General features: G+C 44.7%; 1 protein-coding gene and 1 long non-coding RNA gene across 8 annotated transcripts in view; one reads left to right on the top strand and one right to left on the bottom strand.

The window, feature by feature from the left end:
• LOC144297306 (uncharacterized) overlaps nucleotides 1–1,793 on the bottom strand; it is a 15,152-nt gene extending 13,359 nt beyond the window's left edge. The window contains exon 1 of the long non-coding RNA XR_013364360.1: nucleotides 1,116–1,793. This is a non-coding gene — a long non-coding RNA (uncharacterized LOC144297306). The remainder of the gene's footprint in view (nucleotides 1–1,115) is intronic.
• Nucleotides 1,772–19,205, top strand: PEX5 (peroxisomal biogenesis factor 5). 7 transcript variants are annotated; one of them, XM_077871211.1, is made up of 16 exons: nucleotides 1,772–1,869; nucleotides 2,513–2,675; nucleotides 3,015–3,050; nucleotides 3,326–3,458; nucleotides 3,680–3,811; nucleotides 9,500–9,605; nucleotides 10,166–10,256; nucleotides 10,602–10,712; nucleotides 10,959–11,051; nucleotides 11,417–11,536; nucleotides 15,582–15,725; nucleotides 15,933–16,003; nucleotides 16,400–16,612; nucleotides 16,951–17,116; nucleotides 17,447–17,604; nucleotides 17,778–19,205. In XM_077871211.1, the coding sequence occupies exons 2-16, from the start codon at nucleotides 2,529–2,531 to the stop codon at nucleotides 17,977–17,979; spliced, it is 1,923 nt and encodes a 640-aa protein (XP_077727337.1). In that variant the 5' UTR covers nucleotides 1,772–1,869; nucleotides 2,513–2,528; the 3' UTR covers nucleotides 17,980–19,205. The 7 variants fall into 7 exon arrangements, with proteins under 7 accessions (XP_077727337.1, XP_077727336.1, XP_077727340.1 ...); XM_077871210.1 differs by lacking the exon at nucleotides 1,772–1,869 and adding an exon at nucleotides 2,045–2,159 and having other exon boundaries at nucleotides 11,441–11,536; XM_077871209.1 differs by lacking the exon at nucleotides 1,772–1,869 and adding an exon at nucleotides 2,047–2,159.

The raw sequence follows: 19,205 nt of genomic DNA, 5'->3' as shown, positions 1-19,205 counted from the left end.
AATGGTTAGGTATTTGGAGTTACGTCCGGATTGAATTTTGACTTCCTAGCTGTGTGATTTTGGGTAAGACTCATCTGCAAAGTGGGGCTCGTAATACCTATTTCATAGGGGGTATTATGAAGATTAAAAGCACTAGAGCCCATAAAATATTTAGTGTAATGCCTGGGTTTTAGTAAGCATTAGACAAACATCAGTTCTAATCATTATTATCATCTCCTAGGAGGCAGGCACTTCATGAGTTATTGATAATCAGTTACTAAACTCCTAGCAGAGCAGGTGGCTATGTGTGTGGTATGGTTTGAATGGTACGGGGAAGTCCTTTCTGGTTGCCTGGACTTTCTAAAATTCTACTATATCATATGCTTTCAGTTAGACATTGCCCTCTTCAGGGATCCTTTATGCTTTACAGAGAGCATCCCTTCCTCTCTGGCATGGTTTAGTTTATTAGGTACTAGGTACCAGGTATTTTCTTTACAGTGGCAGTCTGAGAACAGTCAACATGCAAGGGCTGGGATTTATGTTCTCCAGGGTACACGGGCAGTGGGGGGTCGGGGTTCTGAAAGATGGTGAAAAGGTAAGAAGAGGAGAAATTCTGCACAATTTTCAGGTCTGGCCTGTCATTCTGTTCTCCTGCGGTGTCAGAGCAGCTTCTTTACTTTCCCTGGGAGGAGTTTACAGAACCAAGCTCCTCTGATCCCCTGGGGCCTCCACCTTAGAAATGTGCCGGACAATCAGGAAACAAGCCTGGCCCAGGGCGCCACCTGCTGTCTGTCTTCCCTCCTGCACCCTGGGCTGGGAGAGCGCTTCTGTCTTGGTACTAACCCATCCTTGCTCAATTACCAGCAGCCCTGAGCACCTTCTGCCCTTCTTGGTGGCACCAGGTCTCCCTTGGTCTGGGAGTCAGGTAAGGTATCAGGGTTTATGCCCTTGAAGTCTGACATCAGAGCCAATGGCTGTGGCAGATGGTGGGGCCTGAGGCTTATTCTGTGATTAAAAATCATTTCTTGCACCATGTCTGTGCTTTCCCAGTCTGGAGCAGTGGGAATATGACCACCATAATGACCCTGACCAGTGGGGAGAGAGGAAGGAGAGGAGACTAGTGATTCACTGTGCACCTTCTCTGTATGTTACCAGCTTGAGAGGACTCAGGATGCGTCGTCTTATCCTATTTTAGTCTCCGGAATTTGTCATCATCCAGCGCTATATTCCCCACCACGCAGAAGCGGCAGAGGGATTGGGGGCAGGCCTCTGTCTCCAAGGAGACTGTGACGATGTCCCGCTTGGGGCAGTTTGGAAGTGGACATCACTAGGAGGCTGAGGAAGGCCTTGGATTTGACCCCTGCAACACCTGTGTTAGGGCCTTCCTCTTACCTGCTTCAGGGCTTAGGAAGACTAGCCGCCAGCCCCTTTATAGGAGGGGAAACTGAGGCCCAGAAAGGGCAGGGAATCCCCTTGGGTCACAATGTGCCGCCGAGTAAGAGTCAGCTGAATCCAGGACCACGGTCCCGCGGATCTCCCCCCAAAGCTCAGGCAGCCCCTCCTAGCGCCATCCTTCTTTGAGCTTCCCAGCAAACCAGTCCCAGTGCGGGCGAGCCTTTGTAACGCTCTCGGGGTCGCCGCTCCAAGACTTCGCCTTTAAGGCGCTCTTCCCCTTTAAGATTCACGGCTCCAACCGTCACGCGGCGCCGCAGCCTTGAGGCCCCGCCCCTACAAACAGCTTCCCGCAGGGCAGCGTAGGCTGCGCGGCCGCCACGGCCCCTTTAAGCCCGAGCCCCGCCCCTGGCTCCCCGCCCCTCCCTCCCCTCCCCTCCCCCCTCAGCCCGCACCAGGTGCCCCGGCGGGTCGTGCGGCGCGGCGCGGCGCGCGACGGTGAGCGCCGGGTCCCGAGGGGGCGCGAGGACGCGTTCCGGGTCTTCCTCCGGCCCGGCCTGGTCCTCGCGGGGCCCGGGGGCGGAGCTGGAGCTGCGTCTGGGGCGGGGGAAATGGGTGGTCCGGAGCGCAGGAGGGGTGGGCCGCGACCCGCCGAATGGGGGAGGGGCTCAGGTGACTTGTGGTGGGGAAGGAATGGCTCCCCGCGGAGCTCGCCGGCGGCGGGCCTGGGGGCCGTGGGCTTGCGCGCTGGCGGCCTTACCACTCTTCTTCGCGCGCGCAGTGCCCCGGCACGGCCCGATTGTGGGATCCTGCTCCTCAGCCCCCTGGGGTCCAGGCCCCCGTGTGGGGGGCGGCTGCCGACCCGCCCGGCCGCCGGAGACCGCAGTCGTGGAGGCCGCCCGAGAGGCCCGGGCTGAAAGCCGAGGCCTTTGAGGGGGGCGGCAGCAGGGCACCGGCCCCCGTCTCGGATCCCTGGCTGAGGTGGGGGCCGTAGCAAAAGGCACAGCGGTGGAGGGTGGCGAGTGGCGCACAACCTGGGACCGACGTCTGCCCGCCTCCCCCGGCCTGATACGGGCTGAGTTGTGGGTTGGAGGAGGACCTGGCAGCGGGACCTCAGTTCCAAACCTTCTCTGCCCATCAGTGAGCTGGCGGTCACCATGGCAATGCGGGAGCTGGTGGAGGCCGAATGCGGGGGTGCCAACCCGCTGATGAAGCTGGCCGGGCATTTCACCCAGGACAAGGCCCTCCGGCAGGAGGGGTTGAGGCCTGGCCCTTGGCCCCCAGGAGCCCCGGCCTCTGAGGCGGTGAGTGTTCCCGAGGTGGAAAACTCAGGTCGTGGCTCCGGATGGAGGGGCCCCATGGACAGACAGTTTGGGATAACTGCCTTCTCTGCTGGGTCGCAAATAGGAGTAGCTATCAGGACTAGTGAGTGTTCACTCAACACGGTGCTAAGCATTGTGCATCTTTATACAGATCAAGGCAGTCATTTTACAGGTGAAGAAGCGGGGGCTCAGGGAAGTTCTGTGACTTGCCCAAGGTCACTCTAGACGCTAGAGGCATTTTGACCTCTGCCGAGCGGAGCGGGGTTGTGTGTGTGGACTTCATCACTGTACCCTATTGCCTCCCTTTCTTTTCTGTCTTAGGTCTCTAAGCCTTTGGGAGTAGCGTCTGAAGATGAGGTAAACGTGCCAGTCTGTTCAGTGCCCTTTTTCTTTTGCCCATCGTGTTTTTACTTTAAACCTGGCTCACCTATATTTCACCCTTTGGGGCTTCTTGACCAAGTGAGATTTGCCTTATTTCTTCTGCTTGTTTTTTTTTTTTTTTTTAATGTATTATTTGAGTATTTCCAAATTTGTAGTTTCTGGGTTTCTCTTTCCTTGTGTTTGACGTTATAGTCCCTCATTCACCGGGCCCTGTCTCTTGCTGAGTTCTTTTATCATCTTTCTTGTGGCAGTTGGTGGCCGAATTTCTCCAGGACCAGAATGCACCACTTGTATCCCGTGCCCCTCAGACCTTCAAGATGGATGACCTCCTGGCAGAGATGCAGGAGATTGAACAGTCAAACTTCCGCCAGGCACCCCAGAGAGGTGGGTCCAGAGTCTGGTGGGGGGGGATCACCATTTTCCGTGCAAGTAAGACTGAGGGGGTTCCATATCTGGATGCTTCTGGCATTGAGGAACTGAGCTGCAGAAGGAGACAAAAGGGGCACAGTGTTTTCATGTGCACTCAGGATTCCTGAGGCATGATGCATAGAATGATATGCATTTCTTTTTTTTCTTTTTTCTTAGTTCTCTTTCTTTCTCTTAAGCTCCTGGTGTGGCTGACTTGGCCTTGTCTGAGAACTGGGCCCAGGAGTTTCTTGCTGCTGGAGATGCTGTGGATGTAACTCAGGATTATAATGAGACTGACTGGTCCCAAGAATTCATATCTGAAGTAACAGGTAAGGATGGTCATGGGTAAACCTAAAAGTGGTTCATAGTGGGGCAGAGTTCTGTTCTGTTCCCCCAGTTCATCTTAGGATATAGACTGACTTCAGCTTCTATGACTTTCCTGGACTCTTGATTCATTTCTCTTGGGCACTGAGCCTGATCTCCCTTAGGTGATGATAGGGAGTTATTGAAACTTACATGAAATGGGACTGAATTGGAACTCAGTAAGAGATTTTGGAGAGTATATGTATCTCTTTGTGTCTCTCTATGTAAAGAGAGAATAGGAGAGAGAACCCTTTGTTATCTGGAACTTTATTACTGTAGTTTGGTGGTGAAGACCCACAGATTGGATGGATGGCAGTATTGCCCAGGAAGAAATACTAAGCACAGCCCGTGGGATTCTGGCATTAAGTCATCTTAAACAGAGTTGAGGCCTTGGAAAGTGGAATTGTGTTCAAGGGCCTGACATATAAGGTTTTAGAGGGCAAAGACCATATCCTGATGACAGTAATAAATATAACAATAGCTAATGTGTACTTATCATATTCTAGGCTTTGTATTAATTGGTTTCAATGTATTATCTGTTCGATCTTCATCAGAACTCTTGAGGTAGTTACTGTTTTTATTCCTAGCATATAAATAAGAAAAGAGGCTTTGAGATGAAGTGATTTGCCCAAGGTGATACAGTTTTGTAAGAGGTGGAGTTGGGACTTGACTCTGGCTTTGAATGATTCCAGACCCTGTGGGCTGAACCATGGTGCTCTTCTGCCAGGCCTGCACCCTAAGTTTTTCAGGGTCCCAGCCTAGTTCTCCATCTTTGAGAGTGTCCATGCTCGTTATATCCCTTGGGGTTGATTCTTCTGCCTCAAGCCTGTCTGATTAAAGGCATGGGGAAGGGCATTCTTTTTAGCTTTCCTCTTCCTCATTGTTTTCAAGGAGAAGCATTTGTTAGTTTTTTTTTCCAATTTAAGAAATTCAGAATGATAAGAGATACAAATGGAGAAAGTTACAAAGATTCTAGACTCTCAGGGCATTCCCATCTTCCTAGTTCTTAAACATCCCTGAGATCTTTTTTTTTTTTTTTCTTTCATTCCTGAGATCATTAATGACACCTAATTGTTTTCTCCCTCCATCGTTTTTATTTTCTAAAAATAGAGCTTTCTGTCTTTAGGAAAAAACCCTAAATCTAACAACAATCCATCTTTAATAAAAGCTGTTGGTCTCTTTAATCATGACTCCCTTTCCCACCCTTACATTGGAGTTTAAGGTAGAACAATAGGTATTCTTGGTTTCATTAATAGTACTTTGCCCTTTATAATCTCCAATTTGTTTGGTCTTCACAGTTACACACAGTTACACACAGTTACACTTACCTTGTATATATTCCTCCTCCACTTTATAGATGAGGAAACAGAAAGGTTAAATACTTTGTTCAAAGTCATTCAGTAACAGAGATAACATTCAAACTCCTCTTTCTGAGTCTAGACTCCATACCTAGAGCTGTTACCCTATCATTGACAATCTTCTTCCGGGAATTGCCTCAAGTGAAAATCTGAGTTGTAACAAACCCCCTCATCAGACTTAAGCTTTTCATACAAACCTCATACTTAAGTTATCTGTTATCCTAGAGAGACTTCTCTTGTAATGTGTGGGTATCTGTCATTTTTGGTAACTCAGAAAAGAAAGTCATTGCTACTATAAACATTGCGATTGATGAGATTTTTGTTATAATTACTGGAATTGCTTGCAACCAGTGAAACCTTCCTTAACCTGTAAGTGAAAAACAACTTTAGGAAAATGTGTTGGACCTGACTTGTTAAGTCCTCTTTGGGAGATTTCTTCTGTTTTATACATTCTTTTGGGACTGTGCCTGCTTCTGCTTCATGGAGGCAGGGAGATGGAAAGCTGGAAAGGGAAGTTGAGCTATTTGAGGTCTGCCTTCATAAAAATGCCAGTTTCACTAGTATATTGCTTTGTAGGTAGTGGACATTCAGTATTTATTGAACAAATGAATTGATACCTGGGAAAAAGCTAAAGAAAATTAATTTTCTGGTAATTCATTTTTTGTTATCTTCATAACATTTGTGGCTGATATTATATTGCTGATATAAGTTACGTATTGCTTTATGGATAAGTAGACTTCAAGATGAAAGGAGGTTGTATTCTTTAAATCCTTATTATTTTCAAATCCCTATTGTTAAGGTTCAAGACTCAAGTTTATGACATTTTTTTTTTTAAAGATTTTATTTATTTATTCATGAGAGACAGAGAGGCAGAGACATAGGCAGAGGGAGAAGCAGGCTCCTCGCAGGGAGACTGTCATGGGTGGGACTCAGTCCAGACCCCAGGATCATGCCCTGAGTTGAAGGCAGACGCTCAACTGCTGAGCCAGCCAGGCATCCCAAGATTCAAGTTTAAAAGAAATCTTGATGTTCGTTTTTTTCTGGTTTTAATGTCTTATTTGGAAATCATAGTTTTACTGGAAGTTGCCAAAAAATGTAGAGGAAAGTTCTGGTATCTTTCACTCTGGTTTCCCCAGTGATAGTATTTTGCATAACTGTTAGTTGTGTACAGTATCAAAATCACGCAATTGCCATTGGTACAATCCACAGAGTTTATTAACTTGCACCAGTTTTACATGCCTTTGTGTGTGTTTGTTTTGGTTTTATGCAGTTTTATTGCGTGTATAAATTTGTGTAATTACCACCGCAGTCGATTTACAGAATTATTCCATTACCACATGAAGCTAATTTTTGAGTCTGCTGTATTTCGTGGTGCAATCCACCCCCAACCCTGCCCCTAAATCTTCTGGGCCAACTAATTCTCCATCTTGTGACTCATCTGTGGGGATGGGATACATCTTTAAGGGGTTTTGAATTTAGACAGTCTCAGCTAACATGGTGTGTGAGTTCCTGTGCTAATCATGAGAAATAAACCTGCGCTTTCACAGGGAAGGTGGTAGGCAGCAGTAGCAGGTGATGAGTGCGACAGATCCCCCCCCCCCCCCCCCATGGCGGTGGAAGAGGCTGTGGAAGAAAAAGGAGTAACAGTCGCATTGTGATGTTTTCTGCTTTCATTATGGGTTTGCTGTTAGTGGTGATAATAATAGCTAACATATGTTACCTTGTGCTTTACCTATGCATCATCTCACTTGGTCTTTACAACAATCCCTATGAGATAGTTATTATTATCTATTTTTAGATAAGGAAATGGAACCTTAAGGCTAAGTACCTTGCACAATGAATAAGTAGTGGCTGGGATTTGAGTGCCTGGTAGGCTGATCTAGAACCTACATTATTTGCCTCTGAATTTAGCAAACTCAGAAACATTTATGGATAAGGGTGGGAAGTTCTGAGTTTTTGACTTTGGAACTTGGGCTAGTTGTGCCTAGGTGGAAGAACACTCAATGAGAAACTAAGGTGAACATTCTGAATTGGATATTTGGTATCTAGGTTTTTGGTTCTAACTCTACTAATTTGCATGACCTGGCATAGTCCCTTCCCCTCTCTAGGCCTTAAATCCTTCAATCTCAGATATCCAGGTGGATCTGATTTTCTGTAAGAATTTCTCAAAAAATAATGTGAAGGCCAAATAGAATTCTTTTGGTCATTTCATTTTGACTCCTTTGTTGGAGCAGGTTCCCAATGCCCGAAGATTCTGAGTCTTATGGCTAATATGGTCAAATACCAAATTATGGCTATTTGAGGATGACTTTTCATGTCTCTGGGACTTTTTTTCTAACCTGCCTCATGTTTTTCTTAAAGCCCAAATGCTTTTTGTTTTTTCTATTGCTTCTTGTCCTTAAAAGGAGCACTTCACATAAACAGTATTCTCTATAATTTGAGGAGCACTTGTGGCCAGAATATGCTTCTGCAAAATCCTCTAGTTGAGAGTAAGGAGTGAGTGGAGAGTAAGGAGGAAGGGTGGCTAGTTTTCAACAGAATAGGACAAAGGGACCGGGAGGCATTGTAAAGTCTACTTAAGTATTAATTATCTCCTTATTAGGTCTCGACTCTTGAGCCAACAGTCTAGTTGGGGCAAAGGAAAGAGAAATGTTGCCTGTAAGAACTAGTGAGGGAATCTGGATAAAAAAGTTGAGAGGCCTTGAAATTAAAAGATTGTATGATAAAAATCATCAACATATTTATTTATAATTAGGTGTATTTTGAGAGTCTGGATCCTTTTTTGTTTTTTTGTTTTCAGGTTTTGACTTTACTTTTTCAGATGTTCAGATTATTTTGTTAAAATTGTTCACACAAAGTCTCAGTTAAATAGAATAGATAACTCTGTTACATATTTGATACTGTTACATGTTTAATACATATGTAATACTGAGGCCATGAATCTGCCTTCTCAGTGTTAAAAGTAATGACAGATCTTTAAACTGAGAACAAAGATAAGATGACCATTTCAGTGTTGATGTGGAAAGGTATGGATGCTGAGCAGAAGGAAAGCATACTGCAGGCTCTTGCCTTTTCTGTATTTACTCATTTTCTAGTGCCTCTTTGAATAATGTTGTAATGCTTTTGTTTTAGTTTAGTTTTTCTTCCTGGCCCCAGAATAATACAGGACAAAGTTCTGGGGGTTGAGAAAGAAGAGTTCAGTGCCCTCATTTGATCTATCACATTCGTATGTTTATTATAATGTTGCAGTGGCACTCCTTGTCACTAGAGCTTCTGAGACAATTCCTAGAATTACACTTAAAAACGTAGCTCTCGGGACTCCTGGGTGGCTCAGCGATGGCTCTGCCTTTGGCTCAGGTCATGATCCTGGGGTCTTGAGATCGAGTCCCACATTGGGCTCCCTCTAGGGAGCCTGCTTCTCCCTCTGTCTGTGTCTCTGCCTCTGTCTCTATGTGTCTGTCATGAAAATAAAAACAAACAAAAAAAACAGCTCTCAAAATGAATCAGAAGTGACAAGTCAGACTAGTGGCTCTTCCTGGGGGAGGGGCAGTCTCAGGGAGCCTGTGAGAGAGCTATAAACCTTCTGTGCCTTAAAAAAAAAAAAAAAAAAAAAAACCTTCTGTGCCTTGATCTGGGTGATGATCTGAGTGTATTCATGTGTAGGAGTTAATAAAGCAGCATACTTACATTTGGTACACTGTATGTACTTTCATCTTTGCATGTTACATCTCAATTAAAAAAAATGGAACAGGCATCCAATGGGAGGAGTGGACCAAAGTATTTTTAAATTCTAGCCCAGCATTCTGCTTCTCAGATTCTCTAGGTAGTTATATTAAGATGAAATATGAGGCTTGTTTTCTTGGGAGAGGCTGAAGTCTGTCGATGGAGAACGGACCAGAGGTTTGGTTAAGGAGCAGAGTCTCTTCTGTGCTCCCTTAGCTCCTTACAGTTGCCTGTAAGACCTTGGAGGAAGGTCGAGGCCCTAAGTGCCTGCAATTTCTTACTGAGAATACTCTGGCACTTCATGCAAAAGGGTTGGTCTGTACTCCTTTCCTGAGTCTCCTCATTTGTTCTCTTATTTCTAACTCCGTAAACTTCCACCCCAGGCCCCTTGGGAGTGGGTTGCATATCGAGAATTCAGTAGTGTTTTGGTTTGATCAGGAGTCTCTGAGGGATTTAGTAGGATCTCATCTGCTTTGGCTTGGGTAAGAGGGTCAGTTGAGTATGTGTAGTATTCTCCTTTTCTCTGATCCCTCACTTAGCCCTGTGTGATTTCTCTCCCTCTGCTCCTTGTAGATCCTTTGTCTGTGTCCCCTGCCCGCTGGGCGGAGGAATATCTGGAACAGTCAGAGGAGAAGCTGTGGCTAGGAGAGCCTGAGGGAACAGCTGCCACTGATCGCTGGTGAGTCCATTCAGCTACTTCTTCCTGGATGGATCCCTGCGAAAGGAGTACTAGAGAGTTTTCCCAGCTTCCCTCACCACTCTCCATTCACATTCTCAAATCCACTTGCAGTCCCCTCATTTTCTATGTTAAGGTTCCCACTTGTATTATTACCCCTAGAAATTTATGTCTCAAATATAATCAAGTCAAGAATCCTCAGTGTCCTAACCAGAAGTTTGTAACTTTGCTTTGTGCAAAAGGCATTACCCTATTCCCTCTTTACTTTGGAGGCTGCTACTGTATTCTTTCTCTCTACAAATGTATTTGGGAATGGAAAGGAGAAAAGAATGTAGCACTAGCTACATTAGCGACTACTAGTACACTTTGCCACTTCTGTCCAAAGTGTCCTTTTTAAATGTAAATTGGAATTTGTAGGTCCTCAACAAGAGAATAGTGTCACCACCCTTCTCCCCTCCACTTCCCCTCAGAACTGTAATTGCCATGGACTGGGAGTAGGGAATAGCATGGGGAAGGTGGTGGCAGATTAGTGTGTGGAACTAGTTTGTCCTCACATGTTCCAGGTATGATGAATATCATCCTGAGGAGGATCTGCAGCACACAGCCAGTGACTTTGTGGCCAAGGTGGATGACCCCAAATTGGCTAACTCTGAGGTGAGCCACATCGCACTGCTGCTTTGCTTAGCAGAGGTGGTCTTGGAAGTCAGGAGTCTAGCTTCTGGAGAACAGAGACTTAGGATCCTGTCTCTTCCCTCCAACATTTTTTTCCCCTCATTTCCTTGGATACTAACCCTTTCGCTTTTCTGTGTCTTCTCAAATCTTTAAAGTCAGAAATCCCTTTCTTTTTGCTTTTGACATTTTTCAGGGTCTTTAGCAAATCTTGTCTACAGCTAGAGATGGACAGGGGGAGGGGTAAGTGCAGGCTTCTTTTGGGCATGGTTGAGAGTGCACACCTGGGAGTCCTCTTCCAAGTGGCCTATGTGTGTCTCTATGCCCCAGTTCCTGAAATTCGTGCGGCAGATTGGCGAGGGGCAGGTGTCCCTGGAGTCCGGTGCAGGGTCGGGCCGAGCTCAGGCAGAACAGTGGGCAGCAGAGTTTATTCAGCAGCAGGTAGGACATTGTCACTTTCCAGTCCCAATTCAGAGCCGCCTGGTGCCCCATGCCTTGGGTTCAGTGTTCAATGGTCCCAGATGGGGAAGGGATTTTATTGCCAGCTTGTCTTAGTAGTATCTAGGTCTTAAGTGGGTGGGAAAGAGATCCTGAGAATGTTCTCAGAAGTGTCCAAGTTGCTGGTGTTCAGTGGGTGTTCAGTCAGTAGAATGTTGGTGGTGGTATGACCATCCTTCTTTGTCACAGGGTACATCAGAGGCCTGGGTTGACCAGTTCACAAGACCAGTAAACACAGCTGCCCTTGATATGGAGTTTGAACGAGCCAAGTCAGCTATAGAGGTGAGAGCAGATAGCATAGGAGCAGACACTTCAAGGGAACACATTCCATTGGAGAGTTGGTGTTTTAACATCACAGATGATGAACATTGTATGCCATAGTGTTCCTGGACCCTCTATGTCAGAACTTCTTGGAGCAGGGTGGGTAACTATCAAAAATGCAAATCCCAGGGCATTGCCTCACACTGTGGAATTAGACTCTGGGGATAGGATCTAGGAATCTGCATTTAAAAAAGCTCTTCAGAGGTTCTTGGATGCATTGAAATTTAAGAATTACTGCCTTAGGGAATCCATCCTAATGGTGCTGAAGGTAGGGTGGGGTACTTATGATGGATCTCCTTTTTCTACCTGCCTTCCCTTCCTTACAGTCTGATGTCGATTTCTGGGACAAGTTGCAGGCAGAGTTGGAGGAGATGGCGAAACGGGATGCTGAGGCTCACCCCTGGCTTTCTGACTATGATGACCTCACGTCTGCTTCCTACGATAAGGTAAGAACTCGGTTCTCAGGGGATCCCTGGGTGGCTCAGTGGTTCAGTGCCTGCCTTTGGCCCAGGGCGTGATCCTGGAGTCCCGGGATCGAGTGCCGCGTCGGGCTCCCGGAATGGAGCCTGCTTCTCCCTCTGCCTGTGTCTCTGCCTCTCTCTCTCTCTCTATCATGAATAAATAAATAACATCTAAAAAAAAAATCAAAAACAAAAAACTCGGTTCTCAGATTGTAGGCTTTCCTTGTTTTGTTTTTTGTTGTTTCTTTTCTAATCCTGAATTTGGGAAGTACTTACTTTCAAGTAATTACTTCCTTGAGCCCCTTCCTGTGAAAGGAAGTCTGAATCATTCCCTGTCATACTCTTCTTTAGTAATTGAAGTTATGCTTTATTCTTAGGACATAAAGATTAATAATAATAGACCATCCTTGTCAACGCTAAGACAATGACATAATACCTGTGCAGAGATTTGCCTATGATGCATTCAGAGCACAGTGAAGGAGCTCTGCTTTGAAGGTTGATTGAGAACATTTTTACCCCTAGGTGGCTCAGTCAGTTAAGCATCTGCCTTCTGGCTCAGGTCTTGATCCCAGGGTCCTGGGACTGAGTGCTCCAGGACCTCCCCTCCACTCCCCCTTCCCTCTGCTTATATGTGTGTGTTCCCTCTCTCTTTCTCTCTCACTTGTACTCTTTCCCTCTCAAATAAGAAGAAAAAGAATCTTTCAAAAAAAGTAAGGCTAGCATTTGAAAGCCAATGAAAAACTTAGTACAGGGAAAAATAAGATTTTGTTTACTGTTGCAGTCTGATTTTTTATGAGCTATACTGTTAAGTAATAGAAAACAGCTTCTGTCTTGGACCCTTCACTACATTTTGCCACAATAAGAGTTTCTTCTATAGAATTCTGAGGAGGAAGAACTGAAGGAAATACCTGAAGATAATACATTTATTAATTTGTTTTAGCAGTTTGATAGTTGCATAGGTTTCATCAACTTACAAATGGCAAATTATAAATTTGAGATAAAAATTTCTATGCTTTTGATAAACATAGATGTAGTACTGATGTTGTGTATGAGTAGCATTTTTTACTCTCGTGTTAATGACTTGTTAGGTGGAATAAAATTTTTTTGAATAAAGTTTTAATTCAAAACTTAAAAATAATGTTTTTAGATTCTTAAACCCTATTTGATATCATTAATTCATTGAGATATTGCAGATTTAGGATGAGGAACATTTGCATTAATGTTCCACAGAAATGTGCTATACTTCGTTACTAATAATGAAAAATTCAGATTTTATCTGGCTTATGCTATTACTGAATTATTTGTCAATAGTGCTCTTTTTGTTTTTAAATCTGAATCTGACTCTGATTGTCATATAAATTCATGGATCTCTGAAAATACTATTTTTTACTGGATGGTCCTTAAATTTTCAAGATAACATGTCTATCTCAAGCAGATGTTATATCCTTTAGGATAAAGGAGAAGTTTCTGTGATGGGACAGACTTATTTTTTTTTATTTTTAAAGATTTTATTTATTTATTCATGAGTGACACAGAGAGAGAGGGTGGGGGGCAGAGACAAAGGCAGAGAGAGAAACAGGCTCCACACAGGGAGCCCTTTGTGGGACTCCAGGATCACGCCCTGGGCCAAAGGCAGGTACTAAACTGTTGAGCCACTCAGGGATCCCGATGGGACAGACTCTTAATAGTGATCCTCTTTTTGCAGAGTGGTCCTGTGAGATTTCAAAGTAGACCAGACAGTGAATCAGACTTAATGACTGGCTCAGACTTGACTTTTTAGGTTGCAACAATAATCATAAGCTCATGTGACTGTTGAAGCTTCCTCTGGGCAAGTTCTTTGGTCTGGTGAAACTTCCTCGAACATATTTTTTTTCCCATTTCTGCAAATACTCTAATTGTGAAAAATTCCTCTCTGGTCAGCAATTGATAAAACTTCAAGGAGGCTAGACAACATGGATGAGAAGGCACTTAGAGAGCCCTTGTGATTGCAACCTGATGGCATTGATTTGTTATAGTGTCTTTTGAGGATAATAGTTCTTTTATAAAAAATATTTTATGCTTTTTGAATATAAGACTTGGGTGAATATTCTCATTTTCTGCTCTCAATAGATTTGAGGCAGAAATTAATTTTTTTAGGAAATTGTGTTATAGGTGACAGTGATCTCTGTTTTCTATAGGGTGGCTTAAAACACAGATCGATGATAGACAGTAGTTGAGGTTGAATGTGGAGGGATTTATTTTGTGGAAACTGATAGTCTGGGGGGGAGGTGGTGTCAGCAAACTATAGCCTGCAAGTAAGTCTGGCTTGCCACCTATTTTTGCCTAGCCTGTGAGCGGATAGTTTTTTGAACATTTTTAAATGGTTGAAATAAATGAAAAGTAGTATTTTGTGAAATGTGCAAATTACATAAAATTCAAGTTTCAGTGTCCGTAAGTAAAGTTTTATTGGAAGATAGTCATGTTTGTGCGCTTACCTGTCTGTGGCTCCTTTCTCTCCCCAACAGTGGAGTTGATTGGTTGTGACAAAATATTTATTATCTGGCCCTTTTCAGAAAAGGCTTGCTGATTCCTGGTGTAAGGTCATTTTCTACCTTCTAAGTTTTCATATTGTACAGAGATATCCCAAGAACATTACTTGTTCTCAACATAAATGTACTTTCTTTTTAAAAAGATTTTATGTATTTATTCATGAGAGACAGAGAGGGAGAGAGAGGGAGAGAGAGAGAGAGAGAGGCAGAGACACAGGCAGAGGGAGAAGCTGGCTCTCTGCAGGAGACCGATGTGGGACTTAATCTTGGACCCTGAGATCATGCCCTGAGCCAAAGGCAGACGCTCAACCGCTGAGCCACCCAGGCATCCCAATGAATATACTTTTAGTACATTTATTTCTAATCCGTTTCCTATAATATTTCTTGCTTCTTAGAAGATTTCCATTGTAATTATTTTTGTTTGTCACAAATAATTTGTGTCTGATGACTTATCATGGTTTAGAACTTAGCTGGTAAGATTTAAGTGTTTCCAGTTCTTTAACAGTTCCACAGTAATAGTGAAAAAGGCCTTGCTCAGGTCTTTATTATGTATGGTTTCATTCTTATGTGTCCTTAGCTACATTTAGATGGGTTCTGCCTGGTATTTTGCATCTTGTTTTCATCCTGGTATATTGTTCTGTGATGGTAACTATTTACTCCCCAAAAAGGAACATTTTATTTGCTTGTACCAAGTCATGAGTCTTACTAGTGACCCATTTTATCTTATTACCTCTTTGTCTAATGTGAAATACCAGTAGATGAAGCTTTGCACGCAGCATTGTAATTCTTTCCTTAACTGAGAAATCCTCAGCTAGACGAAAAGTATCTTTCTGAAGCATTTTCTGCCATTAGGCGTTTGGGATCTTTGATTTACTATCAGATACAGATTAATATTAGTAACATTTAAAAATGAAATTAGGGAACAACTAAAATTTTCAAAGGGTTTGAGCACACAGTGTTATCCAGTCAATGTACACAATAATTCTATGAGCTAGGCATTTGAATGGTATGGCCTCTGACTACAAATTGCATTTCTATTATTCATTTTCACACTGTTGCAGGAAAACAAGAAATGCCCTTTGAATAGCTAAGGAGAGCCTATATCATTAGTATACGTGGATCCTGTAAGAAATGTGTTCTGTCCAGTGGTGAGAATCAAGGATGTGGAAATACAGGCCTTTAAGGACTTCCTAAAATTAACTTATTCCCAGGATGGATCAGAGTTTGTAGACTTGCTTAGCTTTGAACAGGAGGTAGAAGCATGAGCATGATGCTGAATGGTTTTATTGTAGTCTTAGATGATCTCCTTTCTAGGATGGAAAATTTGTCAGCATTTAATTCAGACACCTTTTTGGAGGCCCTCAACTTCTTCACCTCTGTCTTGGTTGTCCTCTCCCTTCCTGCTGCTTTGTGCTCTTTCTTAGACAGGTTTTCATTTGGCTTTCTTAGACAGGTTTTCACTTGGCTTTCTTAGGTTTTCACTTGGCTTTCTTTCCCTCTAGGGGTACCAGTTTGAGGAGGAGAACCCCCTGCGTGACCACCCCCAGCCTTTTGAGGAAGGGCTCCGGAGACTTCAGGAGGGGGACCTGCCAAATGCTGTGCTGCTTTTTGAAGCGGCTGTACAACAGGATCCTAAGCACATGGAAGTGAGTGACTCATTATTCTGACTTCATGTTAGAGACTACTTCCATCAGTTTTGAAGAAGCCCCACAGAGTAGTACAGATGGATGAGGGCCTGGGTGATGGTCTTGGGTGGAGGAGATTAAGAATGAGATGGTGAGTGGGGGAAGCCAGAGGATGGGAGGACGAAAAGGTGAATATAGGAGTAATGGAATCTGTCACCTTCTCCCTAGGCTTGGCAGTATCTGGGTACCACCCAGGCAGAGAATGAACAAGAACTATTAGCCATCAGTGCCCTGCGGAAGTGAGTACATTAAGAGGGGGGAATGAGGTGGTTCTAGAACTCTACAAATAGCCTTTAGAATGATAGGATTCCAGATCCATATCCTTGTCTTCTTTCTGATCACTAACAAGTGTTTTCTTATGGTGAAAATGTAAGGTTTAGAGTGAATTGGAGATACCTGGTTCCATTCTTTCATCAGTTTTTAATTTTATATGTGGGACTCTCACCGGTTCCTTGGCTGCTAAAGCATTCCTCTTCTCATATCTATATATTTTTTTTCAATAACTCATCATGTACAGGATTCCTCTGTATCTTAATCTGAGGGAGTTGGCAGGTGAGGCCATCATGACTCTGCATTCCGTTACTACATTCCAGTGTCACTGTTTATACCAGCTCTGCCCACCTCTGTCCAAATAGGTGTCTGGAGCTAAAGCCAGATAACCGGACAGCACTGATGGCACTGGCTGTGAGCTTCACCAATGAGTCCCTGCAGCGACAGGCCTGCGAAACCCTGCGAGACTGGCTGCGCTACACACCGGCCTATACCCATCTGGTCGTGCGTGGTGAAGAAGGGGCTGGGGGGCCAGGACAGGGCCCCAGCAAGCGCATCCTTGGGTCTCTGTTGTCAGAGTGAGTGAAGGATTCCTGGGATGACAGATGGTAACCTGAGTCCCAGTGGGAGGAGGGGCCTTGATTTTGGAAGCTTGAATGAATCGAGAGTCACGGGTCTAAGAGTGGGATGGGAAACCCAGGAAATACTTGAAGGAGGTCTGCATTCTACGGTGCCATGCTGGAATGAAGCAAAAAAATGTTTCTAAAGTAGAATTTGAGAGTAGGAGGATGATTGATTGATTGATGAATCTTGGGGATATGAGTGACTAAGGAATTATTTTGGAAGGGTAGGAATATAGACACATCCATCCACCTTTTTTTGTGTTTTTTTTTTTTTTTTTTCCCTACTTATCCAGCTCCCTATTTCTTGAAGTGAAAGAGCTCTTCCTGGCTGCTGTGCGCCTAGACCCTACATCCATTGACCCTGATGTGCAGTGTGGCTTGGGAGTCCTTTTCAACCTGAGTGGGGAGTATGACAAGGCAGTAGACTGTTTCACAGCTGCCCTCAGTGTTCGACCCAATGTGAGCCTCTGGGGAGGAATAGAATAGACATGACTGCATCTTATTGAAGAATCATTTGTTGGGACTTTCAGAATCATGGGAGCTTTTGTTCCATATACTGATTGCCTTGGGAGAATTGGGCAAAGGTGGCTGGGAGTACAGGGTCATCTGGACGTCCGGGAGTCTACATGAGATAAGAGCAGTTACACTGTGTCACTCAATGAACTATGGAGGAGAAGGGAAGGGGTAGTAACATGGACTAGCTAAACAAAATGGTGACCTGAGGAGGAATGGGCAGAATTGGATCTGAGCCTTGCTCTTGTCTCTAATCCTTCTCCATCCCTCTTCCAGGACTATTTGCTGTGGAATAAGCTAGGGGCCACCCTGGCCAACGGAAACCAGAGTGAAGAAGCAGTAGCTGCATACCGTCGGGCCCTAGAGCTACAGCCTGGCTATATACGGTCCCGCTATAACCTGGGCATCAGCTGCATCAACCTTGGAGCTCACCGGTGAGAGCATCTATTGAAGAATTGAGTGAACTCTTTCTTCCTGCCTTTGACCCTGCCTCCTCATTTTCTGATCCTCTAGTTGGCTAACCAGCCCCAGCTTTCTCTCCATGCCAGCTGACCTGCCTCCCTCCAGTAATGTTCTGCTCACCAGCTCTCATTCTTCTTTCCTATAGGGAGGCCGTGGAACACTTTTTGGAGGCCCTGAACATGCAAAGGAAAAGCCGGGGCCCTAGGGGAGAAGGGGGCGCCATGTCGGAGAATATCTGGAGCACTCTGCGTTTGGCATTGTCTATGTTAGGCCAGAGTGATGCCTATGGAGCAGCTGATGCCCGGGATTTGCCGACCCTCCTAGCTATGTTTGGCCTGCCCCAGTGACAGTGGGACGGGCTGCCTTGTGAGTGTCTGCTTGGAGGGGTCCCTGCTCTAGATGTGACTCCCTCTCCCCAAATGGGCCTACCAAGGGGGTGGGCTGATGACCACAAGCGGCGTGGCCTCTCAGGAGCTGCCTCAACGTAGGGGGAGGTAGTCTGTGTTCTTCCTACATGACTGTAGGAAACTGAGCTGTATTGTCTCTGAGTCCCTTGGTAATTCAAGGGTTGTACATCCAGCTACAGATCTCTCTGCTCATCATGCCTGCCCTTTCTTGGTGCTGCTTTTTTGGGTAGGACCCAAAGATATAGGGTAACTTTTGTCATCAGCTGCCATTTCTGATAGGGTCTACTACATTTGTAATGTCTGTCCTTTCCCCCACTTAATGGGAACTGATAATCGTACAGCTTTCTTGGGCAGTTGTGTGCAGCAGGTTCTTCTGCTGTGCACCTCTGTGATGACCGTACCTGGGATGGGGTGTCAGGAGTTGGCCTATTGATTGAAGTGTTGCTTTGGCTCAGCAGAGCTGAGTTTTCATAGGGATGCTCATAGTTCTGTTGCTCCTAGACCTCTCCTGGCTGTGGTTCAGATTCTCTGGCATTCATTAATGCTGGCAGCATCACTGAGAGGTCCTCAGGAGTTGCTGGTGGCATTTGTACAGAGAATGTTTGGGGGGTAAGAGGATGGCTTATTTGTGGAATGAACCTAGAAAGGACCACATGGGATCAGATGAAGAGCTCTGTTTGGGGCCTTTGGTGGGAGAACAGAGCAGAGAGCTGAAGGGTGTGGTGAGCACAGCAAGCTCTCCTTTTAGAAAGGCCTGCGAGTAGGAATTGAGCTAGCTCTTTTAGAAAGTTAGTTCAGAAATGACAGTCTTGCCAAATTCCTAGTGAAGAAGCAGTTCAGTGTTACCATATGCCTCTTGTACTTCTTGAAATGTTTCTAGGGGACAGCATTGAAAAACCCCCTTCCCCCATGTCTCCTCTACAAGTGAAGATTGAGGGAGCAGCTTTGATTCTTCTCAACTGTCCCCTGCATGGGGAGATACACTAACCCCCAGAAATGACCGCTAAGCCTCTTGCCTTGTCTTCAGTAGCTAATGATCAGAGAGATTTTTTTTTTAAATTACCATGATCCCAAGGTTCCATCCTGAAATTTATTTTTCTTTGTATGAATATGTGTAAATGATTTAAAAATAAAACTGTATGAATAAAGTTTGTATGAAGAATAAA

Source organism: Canis aureus, chromosome 25, assembly GCF_053574225.1.
Source record: "Canis aureus isolate CA01 chromosome 25, VMU_Caureus_v.1.0, whole genome shotgun sequence".
Classification (NCBI taxonomy): domain Eukaryota; kingdom Metazoa; phylum Chordata; class Mammalia; order Carnivora; family Canidae; genus Canis; species Canis aureus.
The sequence above is the reverse complement of the archived record's forward strand: the minus strand, read 5'-3'. Positions and strand labels throughout refer to the sequence as shown.